The sequence below is a fragment of the Falco rusticolus genome, chromosome Z (genome assembly GCF_015220075.1).
Source record: "Falco rusticolus isolate bFalRus1 chromosome Z, bFalRus1.pri, whole genome shotgun sequence".
Classification (NCBI taxonomy): Eukaryota; Metazoa; Chordata; class Aves; order Falconiformes; family Falconidae; genus Falco; species Falco rusticolus.
This window is the reverse complement of record NC_051210.1, coordinates 59455912-59475374: the sequence shown is the minus strand read 5'-3', so window position 1 is coordinate 59475374 and position 19463 is coordinate 59455912. Positions and strand designations below refer to the sequence as shown.

The following is a 19463-nucleotide window of genomic DNA, read 5'->3' as shown; positions in this document are numbered from 1 at the left end:
ACTTTCTTGGCACACGGTACTTTACTTTTTTTCTCTCTCTTTGTTTGGTTTGTTGGTTTTTTTTATTATTATTATTTAAACTGATTCCTAATTGAATACTTCCTTTAAATTTTGGTTGGTTCTTTCTTTCTTTCTCTGTGGATATGCAACTTATGTACACACATATCTGTTAAACTTCTGGATGGCTAGTTTTAAAAATAAACCTAGATAGCCAAGAGATGTTCTGTATTTAAATTTATTAACCTCATTATCATAAAATTTTTTGCATGTTGATTGTATGTGTGTGTGTCTGTGTGATATCACGCAGTTTTGGTCTTTTGTTTTGCTAAATTTTTTTAGGCATAATTTGTTGTGCTGTAAGATATACAACCTAAAACAGCCCAGAAGTACTTATCCTGTTGGATTGCTGTGCTGAAAGAGGGTTTGGAATTTTTTTAATTTTCCGTTAAAGACTATTATTTTTCTTATAGGAAGTAATTAATTGCTGCTGTACTTTCCAGAGTTACTGTTGTAAATATTTTCCGTATTCTTGGATCAGTCTTTGTTCCACAAATGCTGTAAACAGTTGTTAAACTTACCGTGATGATTAGGATTACTAGGGGACATACTTAGGATGACAGTTCTGCCATTTAACCAAGGTTGTATAATACGTATCACAAACTTGAACTCTCTGGGTTTATCATCTTATGAGGATGGAAGGTTGAGGATAAATAGAAGTTAAGGACAGTGTATGTAAATGCTGCATATTTTTGTGAGTATTCTCACTGTCTAACACAATTTGCACACTCAATGTAGGCAGCAAGGGTGGGTTTTTTCTTTCTTTTTTTTCTTTTTTTTTTTTTTTTTTGTAAGGAGACTTTATGGGTAGATCCTCATTTGAACTCAGAAAATACAAAGATTGAAAAGAAGTACTGAAGTTAAAACTGCTTAATAACAGCACCAAATACAGTCCTGGATGAATCTGTGGAGAAATTCCAGGAAGCCCTCTCCAAGGCACTTGTCTAGAACGATTTGCCTGGCATGTCAACGAGACTGCAGGGTGTAGCTCTGTTGTGGTCATAAGAAGCATGCAGCAACCTGAGTGGTCACAAGGGAGACATAAAAAGGATGCCCTGTTAAAAAAAAAAAAAAAAAAGTTACTTTTCTATAGTATAATTGAAACAAGATCCAGTTTTAGAAGTAAATAAGCAGCTATACAATGAGGCACACTGCTGTTGCTTTTGAAAAAAATGCAAACTCATTTTATATATTATTTACCATGTTTTGCTTACCCACTTCAGTACTGTGTAAGAGCTGGTGAAAAAGCAGTGAGGGAAATCTTTAAAGCAAAGACCAGTTTCTGGCCTATTTTCAGAGAAGATAGTACCTCTAGCGCATTAACGTGGGGCAACATCTTGAGCAGAAGCTGCTAAGACAGCAGGTGCAGGTAGTAGAAGTTGCAGAAGGGAAGTTGCTTGAGCCACTTGTCCACATGCTGAAGAAAGTGTGTTGGCCATACTGTACTTAAGTGCTCTTTGGAAAATGTTTTCTTCCCCTACCATCCAAAAAATAAGCACAAAGCTCTCTATAGCTTTTGAAATAAGTTTTTCATTTCACTACATAGGCAATAATTTTTTTGTACAACTGGGGGAGATTAAGCTTACTTTCCTAGAAAACTGGCTTTATGCAGTATTAACAGGACATGCCTCAATTTAATTTCTTTTCCCAAAATAACTTTTGAGCCTGTTGATCAATTTGAACAATTTTTCAGAGGAGTGAGCTCTGGTATGTGAAGATTTGAGACATCTATTAATGCTGTTAATATTGCCCCCTAGTTCAGTAACCACTGTGGACTTGCCTTAGCAAGGAATGCGCACAGGTGAGAGATAGTTATGATCCTGGGAAGGATATTTGTCAGAGTTCATTCTTAAGACAAACACTTCTGCCTGTTTCGTTTTTCTGTTGTCTAATGAGGTATAAATCCCACATGAAGTTTTTCCCACAGTTCAGTGTGGGTTATCTCTGTAGTATGAAGCAGACTGTTGCTTCAGTTCCAGGGTAATTCAGTAAACCTAAGTCCCTCTGAAGACTTGAATCCATATGTGCTTTACTAGTTATTGCTCTCAGAATTGTTTTATTGCTGGGTGTGTTGTTGTTTTTTTGTTTTGTCCAACTGCTCTTCAAAGAGGTTTTAGTCATTAAACTGTTTACTAGTTACCTACATCCCACATCACTGCATATATATACTGCCCTAGTCAAAATGTTTGGCAGCTGGCAACACTTCAGAGAAGTGTTTGGGAGAAACTGAAGGGCCTCTCTGTTTAGTTTTGTTTATTGATTCCTTTAAGAACTCCTGCAAAACATCTTTTACAGTTTACAAATGACAGATTTAACAAATTAAGCCCTTTCTCATGTATATGACAATGAATATGAATTACAAAAGCAGATGTTTGTGAGAAAAAAACATTGGCCTTCATTTTAAAAGGTATATTCAAATGCACAAGGTTTGCTTTGCTTTTCTTTTGCTTATGTTGAAAGGTTTTTATTGAATTAAATAGATTTTAAAAATCTGTTTTTCTGAACTGATTTTCTATGTGGGAAATGTGTCCTGTTTTCATCCAAAATCTTTTGCGAGGGAGGTACTATCTTTCTACTTGCTCCATTAAAGTATCTTAATGTTAACAGCTTTGCATAGACTTTAAGATGGGTGAGAAAGTGATTGGATTTAAATAGGTGTAAGAGAGTGAGAGAATGTAGAAATAGCCGTCTAAGATTTTTTTTTTTTCTTAAAGGCATGTTTGGGTAGTTGCTAGAGTTAGAAGTAAAACATTTGATTTCTTTGCAGATATTTTAATTAAAACAGAAAACAAAAGTTCTCACTTCAAAATTTTATTTTGCTATAGCAATACATGGTATTTACTGAGGGTCAGCTTTGCCAGTACTTTAAAAAGTATTCAAGGGGTTAGGGTACTGTGCATGACTATTTTGAAGACAAAAGTTATTTCATCTGGAGAGCTTTTTATCAGTCTGTGTTATCAGGATACATGTCCCACAGATACACTGGTATGGAGAAAGTAACATAAACTGTGGTGGTGTTTTGGGTTTGGAAGAACTACACTGGGTTTGGGGGTGGATGGGTGGGGTTAGACCTATGAATTTTATTAGTATCTGTTCCAGTGAAATTATTCAGTGTGGCAATCTGGGGGGTGGGGGTGGTGTGGGGTTTTTTTTAAGATATGTTCAGATCTTATCAGATTCCTACTCCTTCAATACTGAAGTCAACACAAAATTAAAAGAGAATTATGGTACTCACATGATTCATGTAAATTGGCAGAGAATGATACTAGAGATGAGCCTAGCTTTTGTACTTAGGGACTCTTTTGACCAATTCCTGACCCTCATAAGTATTTACTGCTCTTAAGAAACTGTTCTGTCTGTGACCACATGGTTCCCTCCAATCTAACTATTGCAGGCTCCATCCCAAGTGCTTACAACTGTCAATGAGCTTCCTTTTCTCTTTAGGATTTTTGCTTTCCCTTCCATGGTAGGAATGACATCTCTTCCCAAATCAGTGCAGTATATCATTGGTGTTTGTGATAAAATTACTACATTATAAAGATTCCTCCATAGTCTACAAGGCTTATGTTAGTTCAAGGGTGCACAACTTTGACTGAAACTACATTTTAAAGTAGTCAGGATGCTTCTGTCTCTCTCCTTTATTCCGTCATTTTGCCATTTACTCTGCATAGGTCTTCTGTGCATTTTTTGTGGTTGTTGGTAATGCCTACTGCAAACTCTGTTTCAGCCCATTCTTGTATATGCGAGAACGTCTCTCCACAGTGTTCTCTTTCATTGTCACAAATTTCAGCTTGTAGAAAAAAAAATCTGTCAGAATGGCAAAAAAGCATCCTGGTACCTTCCTCCTTAAATAATACACAATGATTGGAGTGATAAAAATACTGTGAGAAAATAAAGGTAGCTAAACACATATCAAAGCAAGCCAAACCAAACAACAAAGCTCTTCAAAAAGGTATGATGCTTCCATTTAAGAAAGCAAACAAAACTGAATAAAAATTAGCTAGGTAATGCTTATGCCAAGTACCATAATTTCTAAGTATATAGCCTTATTCTCTCCCCTTTCATCCTTTTTTTAGGGACAAGCTGGTTTTATGATTTTTCTGATGCACATAATTTGTTGTGGGTACTACTGAAGTCTAAATTATGAAGATGTAATTACAAAAATGGTTCTTACAGATAGGAAAAAATACGCTCACTACATTTTCCAGACTATTTCCCTATTATTTTTAATGAAAGTCACATTTGATGTTCATGTAGAGGAAAGAGAGAATTGAAGTATCATGCTTGAGGGAGGCTTGTGTTTTCAGCTGAAGTAGCAAAGCTGAAGCTTTAATAATAAGAAATGTTACAAGCCAGGGCCTCCAGTTGTATGTACCTTGATTCCAAAAGCTTTGCTCTGGAGACTGTCTGCTGAGATTAGGTATTAGGATGAGTCATGGAGAGAAACAGTTGCAAAAATGTCAATAAATCGTTCAGGAAATACTGTCTTCAAGGGGATTTAGAATTGGATATGAAGCCAGTGTAGAACATGAAGCAAAAGGGATCCTGTTTGTCTCTTACCTAGGTGGGTGTTGTGTGTTTTAAACTGTTGGGGGTTTCTATATGGACTTTGGAGTTTGTTCCATATTTGAGAAACTTTGCTAAAATAGCGTGAGGAGTTAGTATTGGGAGAACATAAGAGTGGCTGTACTTCCACAGATAAAGGATCCGTCCAGGCAAGCATGCCCTCGCTATGACAATGCCTGGCAGCAGATGCCTAGGAAAGGGTATTGGGTATTGGGACTCATTGTGCCTTTCACAAAACATTATGTGAACACTTTCAAATCTTCAACAGTTTGTGGCTGAAGAAATTCCTGAGACAGAGGTAATGTCTTTTAATGTAAGAACTATCAGGATGTTGGTTTTTTGTTTGGTTTTTTTATCTTTAACTCTCCAGTGGCTTTTTGGACCCATCCAAGCTTTTAGCATGCATCAGTTCTATGTGTGTTAGGGGAAGAGTATCTGAACACACACAGAGCAGGTATCCATTTTGTCTCTTGCTGTCTAGACGTACCCTGGTAGGTAAGACTGACTAGAACACCAGTTACAGTCCTGCAGTGGTTGTTCATGCATGCCTTTCTGCCACGTCTGCACCTCATGCAATCAGTGGCTTCTTGTTTACTCTCTGTGTGTGTGTGTCCCCTTATTATTTAGTGATTAGCTTAATATTTCACCAACAAAGACTCCCTTATGATCTTTCCTTATTATGTAACTTTCTCATCTTTAACAACTGTTGGTATTTGAAGACCTGCTTTAGCCCATATAGAAGTAATTGTCTTTAACTTTGGAAAATGGTATCACTTGCATATAAACTGCCAGAGACACATCAGCTCTGTTCTGCCTACCTAGAAAGGAAATAAACTTCAATAATCAAAACAGAAAACAGAAACCATTCTTTTCCCTCATTCAACACTCTCTTGATAACTCAGTAAAGAAACTAAGCAGAAACGGTCTTTTGAATGTGAATTCCCAATGGAGAAGGAAATACTAATGTCCTAGCAGTGTGGACATGAGAAGTCAAGTGGGATGAAACTTGTTTCATATGTTGGGGTTTTTTTATTATCAGAAAAGTCATCAAAACAAGAAAAAAAAATCCCCCTTTTAAAAATTGTCTGAATGCTGATACAACACATGAATTTTTACAGGATATATGTTAGAAAGACTCCTTGTCTCAGGGAATTTATTGTGTAATGAAACTGGCACAACGTGAATGTCTTCAACTCAACTACAGAAAGTAAAGAAAAAATATAATAAAGATTTTACTGTAACCCAGGCGGAAATGCACACTTTTCTCTCTATATTCTTCAAAAAGACAGTCTACTACTGTAATTTCCTTGCTGCTTTGTTGCTGATATTCATATCTTATGTGCTAGAATTAAACCGATATGTACAGTAAGTAACCTCTGATACAAGGAAGACATTCAACATATTAAGAATAACTTAAGAATTGATCCCACTGGATGTTGAAACTGTGCTCTAATGTAGTGTAGATAAGATACCTTTTACTCTTAAGACCATCGAAGGTTAAAAGCTACTGAAAGCTCTGTCCTGTGAGTACCCCTGACAGGAATTCCTGTTTACATTAAGAGTAGAAGGAATTGTTGAAAGTCCTTTTTTTGGGTTTTGTTGTTGTTGTTGTTTTTTTTGGGGGGGAGTGTTTTTGGGTTTTGTAACTGGCAACTACTTAAATTCGCAGATCTCACTGCTCAACATTGTGTGAGAAATACTGGTAGCTAATATTTCGTTGCCTGCATTTCATATTGAAGACAATAAAGCTTTTTATTTATTTTTGACTGAAGAGTATTGGGCACACAAGCAGCTCAACTGGAAGCTAGCTGGCCCACAGAACTCTTAACACTTTTCAACTCACGCTGTTTTTGACAAGTGCTTCATTTAGCTTAGGCTTCCACCTTTTAACATCTTCACAGAGACATGCACTACTTTATTCTTTCGTAGAACAAAAAGGGTCTTCTGTGTACAGTAGAACGATGTTCACAGCGGGGGTTTACATTCATCCCTAATTAATGAAATAGAAAGGACATAATTTTATTGTGTTGTGGTTACAGTAAAGTTCTTTTTTAAGGTGTGAGACTTGTACTTCTTGTTTCTTCTTCAAATTCCCATTTTTAAAATCAGAAAATACAATGTAAACTTGTCAAATTACAGTGAATGTCAGTTCAACAACTAGTATTTGAAAGAACTTCAACCTCATTAAAATACAGAAAAATTATGCTTGAAAGAATTGCCATCAATGACTCTTCTAAGATCTTTACAATAGATTCAAACAAGGAAAACTGTACAGCAGTACTAAAAGTAACTTCACAGAATCATTAATTCTGTTAACTTCAGGAATCTGGATTTTATTCTAAGTGTGGAAGCTTGGCCAGAGATACCTGAGCTATCTTTAATTCATGTAGATGTTTCTGAGTTACTGTAGTCACAACTCAACTATTTCTGTAAAGATCTTACATGTTCTCATCAAACACAATAAATCTGGTATATTTCTGAGTCACTTCAACTGTTTTAACTGGTTTCAACTCGTTTTGTTAGGGCTTTCTTCTTCTGCCTGCAAAGCTGTCTGTCCTGTGTGACATTACAAATCAATATGGCTGCCTAAAAATCTAGGGAAAAAATAGTTCTAAACTGGGACTATGCGTGCTCTCCTGTACACTAGAATAACAGTTTTCCGTTATAACTATACCATACCACTTTGGAAAACAGTGTGTTCTGAGTACTAATGATGCATTGATAGCAACTCTTCCTGGTGCCTGTGAAATGGTTGGAACTAAGTTTTTGAAGTCTTTGATTCTGGAAGCTTTGGATGTCTAATGATTTTTAGAATCAACATCAGAGGTTGCTCTTAACGAAGGCTTGCTAAATCATTGGCTTGTGTGATGGTATAACTTCTACCTAGCAGTAACTTTTCATTGTAGTAATTTTTAAGACTCTGGCAAGAATCAACATATGCTTGTTACATGCTTTGAACATGTGACATGTTGTATGAGCACTTAACAGCACTATGCAAGTACTTGCATGACACACCAATATTGTGAAAGTATTTTTTTAAATGATTGAATAAATGTTGTGATGAGGATTTTTCCGTTTCCTTCTTGCCAATAGTTCCTCTTAATGACTTTTTTTCCAGATAATGGAGGACAGACTTTGGCTGGTGGGAATAACTGGCCACTGAGAGGAAGAAAATGGACCCTCTGGGAAGGAGGAGTGAGAGGAGTAGGCTTTGTTGCAAGTCCTTTGCTGAAACAAAAAGGTGTAGAAAGTCATGAACTCATCCATATCTCTGACTGGCTGCCTACGCTGGTGCACCTTGCTGGAGGACATATCAATGGCACTAAGCCTTTGGATGGCTTTGATGTTTGGAAAGCTATCAGGTAACGTGCATGTCATATCATTAAGTTAGCATTCTGGTATGGGAAGAATTTAATGAGCCCAGAGAACAGAACTGGAGCAAGGTGCAGGGAAATATTACATCTTACTTTCCCTGAATAGAGGGAAGGTATGAGTGCAGTTGTCTTTGCTATGTGTGAGAGAATTATCCAGGTTGCAAATTAATACTGACCACAGATGCAGAACTGCCATACAGCTTTAACTTGGTATGTTGAATTTCTTTGTAAACATGGTATACTTTTTCAGAAACACTCTGTGATCCAGAAGTATGTTAACTGATGTTGCACAGCACGGAGTACAAGTTAGTAAATTTTATGGACCCAGTCCTGCTCTCTACAGATCCCAGTTGAGTGTCTCTGCAGTATGCGCCTGGAATTGGACTTGTGGGAAATCTGTGCAAACATTAAACTCACTGAGCATGGATTTCACTTTGATGGTTTGTTTGCTCACTACGGGACCTGTCAGGCTGGCTCAGAGTGTATCCATTTGAACAGGTCCGTATCATGCTGCCTAGTGTCTCAACACGCCTGTGAGATTGAGTACAAAAGTAGACCCGACTTGGTTCCTGAGAGGCCATGATGTTGGGCCTGATTTAAGCAAGCTGGAGCACTCAGGAGGATGCTTAGATGGCTGGAAAAAAGCAGCAGCTTAGCTCCAGCTGGGCTGACACTGAGACCAAGCTAATGACTTTTACTCGTCTCTGTCTGACTGTGCACCTCTCATGCTGTCTCCATTAACTGAGATATCCCAAACCCCATTAGTTCAGTTAATGGAGAGTCTTCTGTGCATTCAAAGAAAAATGAGTTAAATCCTGTACATTTTTCTTCTGGAAAAGAATAATAAAATAGTATCACAAATGCTGGATACTGCAGGCTCTGGGCACATCTGAATATGTGCTTATTACTGGAGCTTTGGGCTCAGCAGAGTAAGTAGAATAGAATCTAAAAGAATAAATTTAATAATTATTAACTGGTAAAGGTGATTTTTTCACTGGAACAAACAGTCAGAAAAAACTCTGGTGTTGCCCCTTTGTGATATCTTCAGTCAAGGCTTACACTCAGTCAGTTCTTATCTTTCAAAGCTTTTCTTCTACTAAAATGTATTACAAAGTCCTTAAAACCCGAGTTTCTGCAGAATTTTAAACTTCTGTGACCAACACTAGGTTTTGCAAAAATTACATGGTGGCACTGGTTTATATTACTTTGTTTCTTCCTCTGCTATGCTGCATGTAATGTATACATTGATGGGGCTAAATCCTATTGTCCGTGTTCTTAGAAATTATATTTATGTTAGTAGGACTTCGAATATTGTTTTAATGCACATAAGAATCATGTAGGATGGGAAGTTTAATACTGGTAAAGCAGAAAAAAAGGACTACCAATTCTATTTCCTACCTGCTGTTCATTTGAGAATGAGTGTTTTGTTTCTTTTGGTAGTCTTTGTTCTGTTTTTATAGCAGTCATACAATGTTATATTAGTGTGTTATAACCTTTTGTCTCTTTCCCAGGGTTTCCACCCAGCTTGCAGAAGAAATGTAGCTATTTATGTAGTAATTGCTCAATTTTTTGCAATATTCTACAGAGTGCATTAAAATAAGTACTGATTTTTTTGTGTCTCAGCATCCTATACTGTGAATTACCAGCATTAATTCCTAAACAAGTGGGTTAGGGATTAAGAATTGAAACTGAGAAACTACAGCAGGCAGAGCTGAGTTTATCTACCTGTCTCTGTTTAGCCCTATATAGACCCTGAAGTCAAAAAGAAAAACCCCAACCCAGTCTTGCACCCCTGCCCTCCTCTCCCCAAACCAGACCCTATTTCTTGAGTTTAGAATCGTTTTATTTGTACCTTTAGTAGGATTACCTGTACTGAAACTGCTAACTTTGATTTCTTTCTTAGTGCTGCCTCTGTTTCTTGGGAGTTATGGGATAATTTTCTGTCCTAGCTGGAGTTTGCTGAAAGCTCATGGGCTGGTGCCCAGGTATACTGTGTGGCTCTTTTCCAAGTGGAAGAAGATAAGGATGTGTATAATTGAGGGCAGGGACCATTAACTGCCAGGAAGGAATGGAGACTCCCAGCCAGCCAGAGAAAGTAAAATGGTTTACGTGCTGCTGTTACTGTGGGAAAACAGCATCAGCAAGATCCTGGGCTACTCCTAAACCACAGACTTCTCTTCCAGCTACTAGAATTCCTGTCTACTTCAAGTTTAGTTTCAACCAGGTATTCCTTGTTATAGGCTTCTCAGATCAGGTTATTCAGCAGGAGAATTGTTTGTGGGGAAGGACAGGTACAGCTGTGCATCCCCTGCATGCTCCTGGCCTGTGAACCTTCTCTCTTTGTGGAGGGACTGAATGCGGTGTTCAGTGGCACTGCTATGGAGTAGGTGACCACCAATGGAGAGGAAAAAAGTCAGTTTTTGTGAATTGTCAGGCTGCTCTTTGGCTGACCTTGCAGCTAAAATGTCAAATTTCACATGATCTTCTCATGTAATCAGGAGAAATGAATGTATTAAATTTCATGATCATAACTCAAAAGGTCACTTGAATATTGGATAGCAAACAATGAAGGCACAGTGCCCTTTTGGTGACGTCTGATGGAAAGTTCAGATATATTGCTTTTCTTGGACCAGATGGCTCATAATGAGTGAAATTATAATTTGCTAAGATTCTACCTCATTTGAAGAAAGGAAATTAATAACCAATCAGTGTTACATCTGTATTTTTTCAGTCCAGTCTAATACAAATAGCTGCATATACTTGTGATTTATTTTTTTCCATGGACTTCAGTCCTGAGCCTACTGTTTCATATGTTCATAATCAAAAGGAAAAGGGTTATACATTTGGAACCTGATTTAGGTATTCAAAAGAATATATGGGACAATGCATATACTCTCAGAAGTCACAAAATTATTGGATCCATTCTGGTATCTGTCTGATATCTGTTTATAAATGATCAGTATTTAAAGGATGTGTTGTTAATATGGTATTTATGTAAATATAGATACGATATATTTTAATATATATTATATGAAAAGTATATATAATATATAATAACAAATATAAATTATATAATTTAGAAAATATATAAAATACATAATTTTAATATAGATCACAATATAGCTAATGTAGATGTTAGATATAGATTTTGAAATCCTAAGTATAAATTCTGAGATACTAGACCAAAATGAAATTTATGCCATGTTTGGTAGTCCAAATTAGTAATTACATTAACATAACACTGATTAATAAGTTTTTGTAGTAAATAGAAGTGCTGTAAATGTGTATCCTACTGTTCATTTCATGCCTCCTCTACTTAATTTTGACTTGAAGAACCAGAAGAAAGTTAATGGTTAGGAGCGAAGATGTTTAGGAGGACGAAAAAATGTTCAGGAGCACATTTCTTGTGGACAAAAATACGTTCTTTTGCATTCTTTTTAGGTTACTATAAGGTTCTTTCATACAGTGCATGAAACTGAGGAAACAGAATGTTCTTGCTCTCATTGCTTAAACTTCTTTTCTAAGGTAAAAATTTGCATGCTACTTAAAAGCTCTTTGACAGGGACTTTGAACTCAAAAGCTTGTCTGCTCTTTCCAAACTGATCTACTGACCTAGTAGTGTAGGAAATACTGTTGCAACATTGTATCAATGAGAGACCTAATAGAAGAGGAATGTGATTTTATTTAAACTAGAAACGGAAATAAAGCAGGCTTTGCTGCACTCTCACAGTCTGACACTCACTCACCAAAAGGTGTGTGTGTGTCTAAAGGAGCCTGCCCAGGAGCCCTGCACCAGGGTAGGGGTTTTCAAGCCATCCATTTGGCAGCCAGGCACCACGATGCTTGTGGCAAGATGTTGGGTGTAGGATCTCTTGTGATGGTGCTGAGGTGCGGGAACTCCAGCTTCTGAAGTTCTTGTAATACCTTCTGTGTTATTCTGAGGTTGGTAACCATTCACAGTTTCTGGTTGTGCCGCCTTGTACCCTTTTGGTGCTGCTTCTCTGTCCTCCACCTCTGTGAGTCACCAAGTGCCATGACTTTTGTGTCCTGATGTCCCTGTCCTGTGAAACTGGCTTAGATGTGTTGGGGTCTTGCTGACCTGCTAATCTGGACATTGTTAACACAGGCCGTTATGAGAAACCTTTGTCTGCTTTGTGTTCATGCTGTTGTTTCCACATGCAGATCTTCCCAGTCTTTCTCCATTCATACTAGTCTTGGCCTTTTTGATAACTTTTTTTCACATTTTTCAACAGTAAAATATTGTAGGCCACCAAAAAAACCTTTTGCATGCAAACTTTTGCTGCAGTGTATCTTTGAACCAGTAGTTCCTGAAATTTTATTTTCCTCCAAGCACCTTTGGAATGAAATTTAACTTTCCCTTTAATATCTCTAATATCTTTAAAAAATAACTTAGGATGCTATCACTGTACCAACCCATTTTTGGACATCTATCAGACCATTCCGATCTCAGGTATAAACCTTCTACATGAATCGTATTTTTTAATGCCTTAGATTGCCATGAGTAACACTACAATATAGCTGAAACCTCTAAAACAATGTACATGTTAGAAATTATTTCTGAAAATACAGTGATAATATCACTAATATATTTTAGAAAAATAGTAATGGAGATTACCAAGAACAATTAATAGAAAACAATACTAAAGTACAGCCAGTCAAGGAATATAAACTGTACTGCATGCTTCCAAGTGTGTTTCAAAAGGCCCTTGCATTTCTAAGAAACATCTGTTCTCAAGATGCTTGCTACTCTATTGAAATTGAGACACTAGGCAAAATTATTTTCCTTATGTAGAAATTTTGCCTGATTAATATATTATTTTGATACATATTTTGGTTTCAAGTACTGAAGATCTGGTATGCCTGTGCTCAGAAAAAAGGATTTTATTTTGCTTTAACAGAGAAATGGAAAACCACATAGTGGAGCACATGAAGCAGTATGATAGGCATTGAGAGTTTCAGGACAGAATGCCGTCAAAATAACTAATATTTATTCAAAGCTTGTTAGCAAGCATAGGCTTTCAGGTTTTACGCATACATTTTGCAGGGAAAATTTCAGGTTTATAGTTTTGTAATGTTGGAAATATCAGAATTGATTGGATGGGGTAAATGAAGCAAGATCAATTTTAGTTCTTATGTACCAAATGGTTACATTCATTTTAGGAATTAAACACCTGTTTGAAAAAATTTTCATTGTTGTGGTATGAATTAATGCTGAAAAAAGAGCAGTCTAAAGCTGAGAATAGTATTTATTTCCAGCATGTCTGAAATACAATTATTTCAGGAAAGCATGTACTGATATGACCGCGAGAAACACAATATAGGGCAAGGTTATAAAGGCTTAGATACTGCTAAGTGACACTGAGGATATTTTTGTGCAAGATAAACATATTTATCCTGAAAAACCTTGGATTCCTTCCCAAGGACAACTTCTGCCTATTTAACAACAACAATAAAAGTGAAAGATGTCATGTAGATGTTTGTTCACGTTCACTAAATAGTAATAGATCTTTCTGTATGTTTTAAAAAGATTGCAAAGCAGAAGATAGAGTGACGTATCTCATATCTCAGCATAAACTAGCTGATTCTCATACCAACTCTGAAGTTTGTCCATATACTTTCATCAAAATGTTCTTACATAGGGGACTTTTTTTACAAAACAATACCTTTAGCTGCTTAATTAAATAGTCAGTCAGACATGGTAGAATAATAACCAAACAAAAGAATAAGTTCTTTATTTTTAGGGAGAGGAGCAGCATATTAGAATATTAGAGTAAAAAATAAATATTCCAAAATTAGAGCACTGCAAGATATGGTTACACTGGAAGCTACTAAAACACAAAAGCAGGATTCCCTAGAGAATCTTACTGCTTACTTATTCTAGCTCTGTTGGTCAGACTATGTTCCTGATGCAAAATATCCTTGGCAGAACATCTGCCAAGGTGAATCTGTTGCTGAGGCTGTGTATCTTTTGCAGGGACTAAGGTCAGCATGGAGCTCCATAAATGGAAGGGAGCACAGGGAAAGGGAACTCAGCTACAAGTGTAAATTCTCTACTTGTTGTCCCCTGGACATTGTGTCTTTCTTCCTGATAGCTTTTACTGTCAGCCGGCCACTTTCTTCAACGTACAATGCCACCATCTTTTCTCTGGCTATTGTTTTGTGAACAACATCTGCTGGTTATAAACCCCTGTGCTGTGTGCAACAGAATTACTGGAGTAACACCCGAACCGAACAAACAGGTCAGAACCAATTAATAGTGCTACAGAGCTTAATGCAGTAATGCCATAAGCTTCAGGGAGTGTCTCTCGTGATTATATATAAACCATGTTTCCAAGTTGCTAGTACCAATATTCTGTCCCAGAAAAAAAAAAGGATTCAATAAAAATGACAACTGCAGCATGAAAAATATTAATGCAGGTGTCATCTTTACATTCTGTGTTCTACTAGCTGTGCGATAACATTCATAGCCATATTTAGTGTGCAGTATCCACTCTCCACATTAAAAGCCATAAAGGAAATTACCTTTGATGATATGGTAGTAATACTAGTCAGCTCGAACAGCATGAATATCCTCAGTTTTGACTTTCTACCTACCATGGTACTTATGAATATTGGGTGTAAAAACAGGAGAAGCGCACAGAGTCAGTTACTTCTTTCTTCTGTATTTGACCCTGGTGGAAGATACTAGATTATTTAGCATAGCTCTGACGTTTGCATTCTTTTAAAAGGATTCTGAAAAATGTAGATACTGTTCAGAAACTGCAAAATAAGAATATGTCCTCAAGTAGTTACTACAGAATCATTCACATGCTATAAATTTGCATCCTGGTTTAACTTGTGCTAACTGGTTCATGTTACTGTTACCTGTGAACAGACGGTGAAAGGCACACTTGACCACTGCTGTAAATGGAGCACCCAGAGACAGTAAGAATCTATTTAAATGAAGATAAAATTTGGTTAAATAAGGCCAGGAATTCCTTAGTTAAGAGTGTGATAACTGTAGATATTAGGGGTGGTTAACATTTCACGCATACTTTGGGCAAAACATTTTTATGGCAGTTTTTATACACTGAATTACTAACACTGTAGGTTAATTATTTTTCTTCCTCTGTATTAATTGGAAGGCTGTATTACCTGTATTCCTTTAATCTTTCGTCCAATCCTCCTTGTTAGTTTTCTACTTATTCAAAATGTGTACTATCCAGAAATTATTTTAAAAATGGAATATAACAATATTCATTTTAATCAGTTGTTACAGAATATTTTCAATTACAGGTAAATATTGTGTAATTTTGTATTTTGTGTTTTTTATATTAAAATCACAGTTATTTTGTAGGTTTCCACTAAGATTTATATTACCTTTTTATTATTATTTATGATTTTTTTTATTCTTAATGTCAAATAGTTTAGATGTTCTAGTTGAATTTTTTAGTCTCAAATGAAGCTCCTTAACAAAGAAAAGAATTTAAGGTTTTTGGAAATTTCTAAAAAATCGTGTTAGGTTTGTGCTCAAATAATAAGATATTGTTGTGTCATGATGTAGCCAAGGTTCTTTCTAATTATGTCTTCCTACTCACATTGCCTTTCATAAGGAGTAAGTTTCTTTTACTCAGTTTTTTAGGACTGGGATTTACTGAACTCAGAAAATTTATGAGTGAGTTCAAAGGCTCATTCCATACCTATGTAGCCAATGGCTAGGAAAAGAGAAATGATTTTCTTTTCCCCGCACAAGAAGGTTCAGAGTATTAAATAATCCTTGTGACCTCAAATACAAATCAGAGGTGGGTTTCTTGAGGGGTAGCCAATGCCTTTTGTGTTTTTTGAGGCACCTAGCCAAAATGCTTTTAGCACTGGTTCAGGTATGCAGAGAGCATAGCAAGTGCCATGCCAGCCTATGTTGTGAAAATTGATTTTTAAAGTTGATTACTGTAAAACCCTGCTTTGGTAGGGCCAATTCTGTTTTGGTGGGTTGACCTTGGTTGGATGCCAGGTGCCCACCAAGCCACTGTATCACTCCTCTCCTCAGTAGAACAGAGGGTGGAGAAAATAAGATGGAAAAACCCCTTGTAGGTCAAGATAAAGGCAGTTTAATGAAGCAACAGCAAAAGCCACGCACACAGAAGCAAACAAGATGTTATTCTCTACTTCCCATCAGCAGTCAGTGTTTGGCCACTTTCCCAGGAAGCAGGGCTTCAGTACCTGTAGCAGTTGCTACAGAAGACAAACATTGTAAATAACACATGCCCACCCTTCCTCCTCCTTTCTCTTAGCTTTTATGTCTGAGCATACGTCATGTGGTACGGAATATCCCACTGGTCACTTTGGGTCAGCTGTCCTGACTATGTCCTCTCCCAAGATCTTGCCCACCCACAGCCTGCTGGTGAGGTTGGAGAGACAGCCTTTAATGCTGGGTGAGCGCTGCTCAGCAGCAGCCAGAACCCCGGTGTGTTATCACCACCTTTCAAAAAGCATAGCCCTAGGAGGGCTGCTATGGGGCTCAGGCAGTCCCAATACGTCTATCTATACTCTGTAAACTTACGAATAATCCCAGTAAACAGCAGTGAGGTCAGGGAAGGCTGATGGGGGCAAAACCTGTTGCTACTAGGCTGGAAAAGAGCATTCAGGTTAAAGTTGATAGCAATTAGTTTATAGTTATGAGCTCATTCTGTATCAGGATGACAAAAAGCCTTAAAATAAAACATGCAGAATCATAATGAGCTGCAGAAGGAAATTAACATTTCATTTTGAAATCTCTCCTAGTGAAGGAAGACCTTCCCCCAGAGTGGAACTGCTGCATAACATAGACCCCATGTTTGTGGATGACTTCCCATGTGAGTATGCTACGGATTTTTCAAGACTCATGAAACACACAGTGGATGTTCTGAACACTCCTTGTTTTCCTTAAGTGAAGTATTTCCTTCTAGGTGAAACAAAATTCAGTAGGATGCCTTCTGCTTTTAAGTAAATAGCTTTAAAATACAGAAGCAGCATCCCCCAGGTGCTGTGTGCTGAATCAGGATCAACACTTGCTTCCTATTTCAGAGAGCTCTGAAGCACTGCTGGATAATGACTTAAAGCACTTTGGGACATGGAAATGTTGAGGAACAGCCATGTGCCTGAGGTGCGCAGGGAAGCACACTGCCAAAAAGCCCTGCAAACCCTATCTTCAGTGCTTCCCGTTGACAGGTAGCTCTGAATGAACAGCTGTCCCTAACATATCTTGATACATCTATATAATATGACATTGCAAATGGAGTTTGTGAGAAGCTGAGTGGTTCCAAGCCTTGTGATTGCTTTTGTTCCATAGTCACATAGTTTGGATCTTTAATGCTATAATCTCATGAACTGGAGCTTAAGTTTGCCAATTCTACAGCTCTCTGAGCACTATCTGTTTTATGATTCAACATTATGAATTTGCTAAGGACTACAAACCTCTCAAGCAGAGATTTTTTTTGTACAGATTATTGGAACAGGTCCTTTCCAGTGTTTTTCTAGCATTTCTGTATTTTATTACATGAAGAAGTAAACTCAGGCAGAGGAGAAGTAGCGCAGTGGGGACAGTGATCTGTTGCCTGCACGATAGGTACACATTGTGCTGTAGTAACTGGATGGAAAGGGGGTAAGGTGGCCTTCAGCAATACACATCTGGTTCTGTGATGCTTTTCTCAGAAGAAGCAATGTTGTGCCTGTTCAGTGCTGGCTGGACAGCACTGCCTGCAGCTAATTGCTACATACTGATGGAATTAAGGTGTAGCTACTCCAATTTCTCTTCAAAGGATGCTCAGTGAGTCGTAGCATTCCTGTACAATGTTATGCCCTGATGTGGTATTCTCAGGCATACTTCAGAGACCATCTTTTCCTTGTGGGAACTGCAGTGATTGAGCTCAGTGGAGGTGTCTGAGTAGGCAAATTCTTGGTGTAAATAGAAGGGAGGTGAGCACAGGAGGTTTTCAGGAACCGAAGTGTAAGAAATACTTTGCCATATTGCTTATGCCATGATGGCATACTCTGATGATACTTCACTGTTTGCTACATGTAGCATGTCCTTACTTTCTGTGTGCATTACACACAATGAGGGCAAGGAGCGGGGCAGATGAGCAGCAGCTGTAGTAAGTGGAGCTTGTACGCTGAATGAGGTGTCACTTCTAAGCATCACAAAGGGGTATGCATGCCTGTAAATTTGCCATATTTTTATGTACCTTTCAAAACTGAAGTAATTAAAAGCAGAAATGTAAATCTTCAGCCACATGTCCTTACGTGCTGTATAGGGTTTCCCTGTCTCTTCTCAGCAAAGGCATATAGTTTTGTCAGGTTACTTTGTGCCACCTGTTTTACTTTCTCCTTCAAGCACATTTGGTCAGGAACAGGTAAAGTTGACCTCCAAATTAGTATACCTTACATTTTGCCTAGTTTTGATTTTACAATACCATTCTTAAAGGATTTGAGAGTAGGTAATTGTATTTCTGATGGGTTTGACAAGATGTATCGCAGTTATACATGACTAAATACACATTAAACTGTGCTTTTTCAGATCCTTGTTCTTTTTATTAATGTGCTGTTTCTAATGCAACAGAGCATGTTAATTTATAGTCCAGTGTTGGGGACAAGAAATCCAGCTTTCTTTGTAATTCATCTATTGTCATAACATGCTCACTTCCTTACAAGTTAACTGGAAGTTGGAATGGTTTTGTGCTTTGGAGGATGAGTCATCATATTATGATTCTGAGTTTGACCCAGCTAGTGAAATTATGCTATGTCATATAAGGATTAGAATTTCTATTTAGCGATCTGAGTTATTAGAAGTAATTTATATATGTAACTCAGCTGATTTCTACTTAGTGTCCATTTTTCATTTGTGCAAACTGAATAATAAGTTCAAAATTAGGATCCAGATAAATTATGTTGGTGTCTCTATTATGGCTAGATTAGGGAGACACAAAGCTTGGAATATATAAGTACTTTCATATTTTCAGCGACCATGGCTCTCTTCATGTTTTAAAAAGAAAAGCAACTTAAAATAAACTGCCTATACAGTCTTCCTAGCACCAAAGTGTTAAACTGTGTCACTCTATAGAGTTCTGATCTTTCTTTGACTGTTTATTGCGTCCTTGTCCTAACTGTTTTAAAATGAGAGTACAGTTTTCCTACAATGCTAAAATATATGTATGTATATTTTGTTGGGTTCTTTCTCACTTCCTGTGTAGTCTTTTGCCTTCTTTATGTCCATCTTGTCCTAGTCCACTTAAAAAAAATCACATCACATAAATCATCTTGTGTCAGATGAAGTATTCATATTATACTAGTACTTTCTTATTTGTAGAAATTGAATTAGAAAGTAAAATAGTGACTAGAAGATCTTTGGGTTTGCAGAGTACTGTGAAGAGCAAAGAGGAAATTAAATCTCAAGATACTGTTAAACATAACCAGAAAAACTTCCAGGATGTT

General features: G+C 37.2%; 1 protein-coding gene across 1 annotated transcript in view; it reads left to right on the top strand.

Annotated features, from left to right (window-relative positions):
- Positions 1–19463, top strand: part of ARSB (arylsulfatase B) — a 67550-nt gene that overhangs the window by 25890 nt on the left and 22197 nt on the right. The window contains exons 5-6 of the mRNA XM_037373735.1: positions 7742–7985; positions 16779–16849. Coding sequence (XP_037229632.1) covers positions 7742–7985; positions 16779–16849 — 315 coding nt within the window. The remainder of the gene's footprint in view (positions 1–7741; positions 7986–16778; positions 16850–19463) is intronic.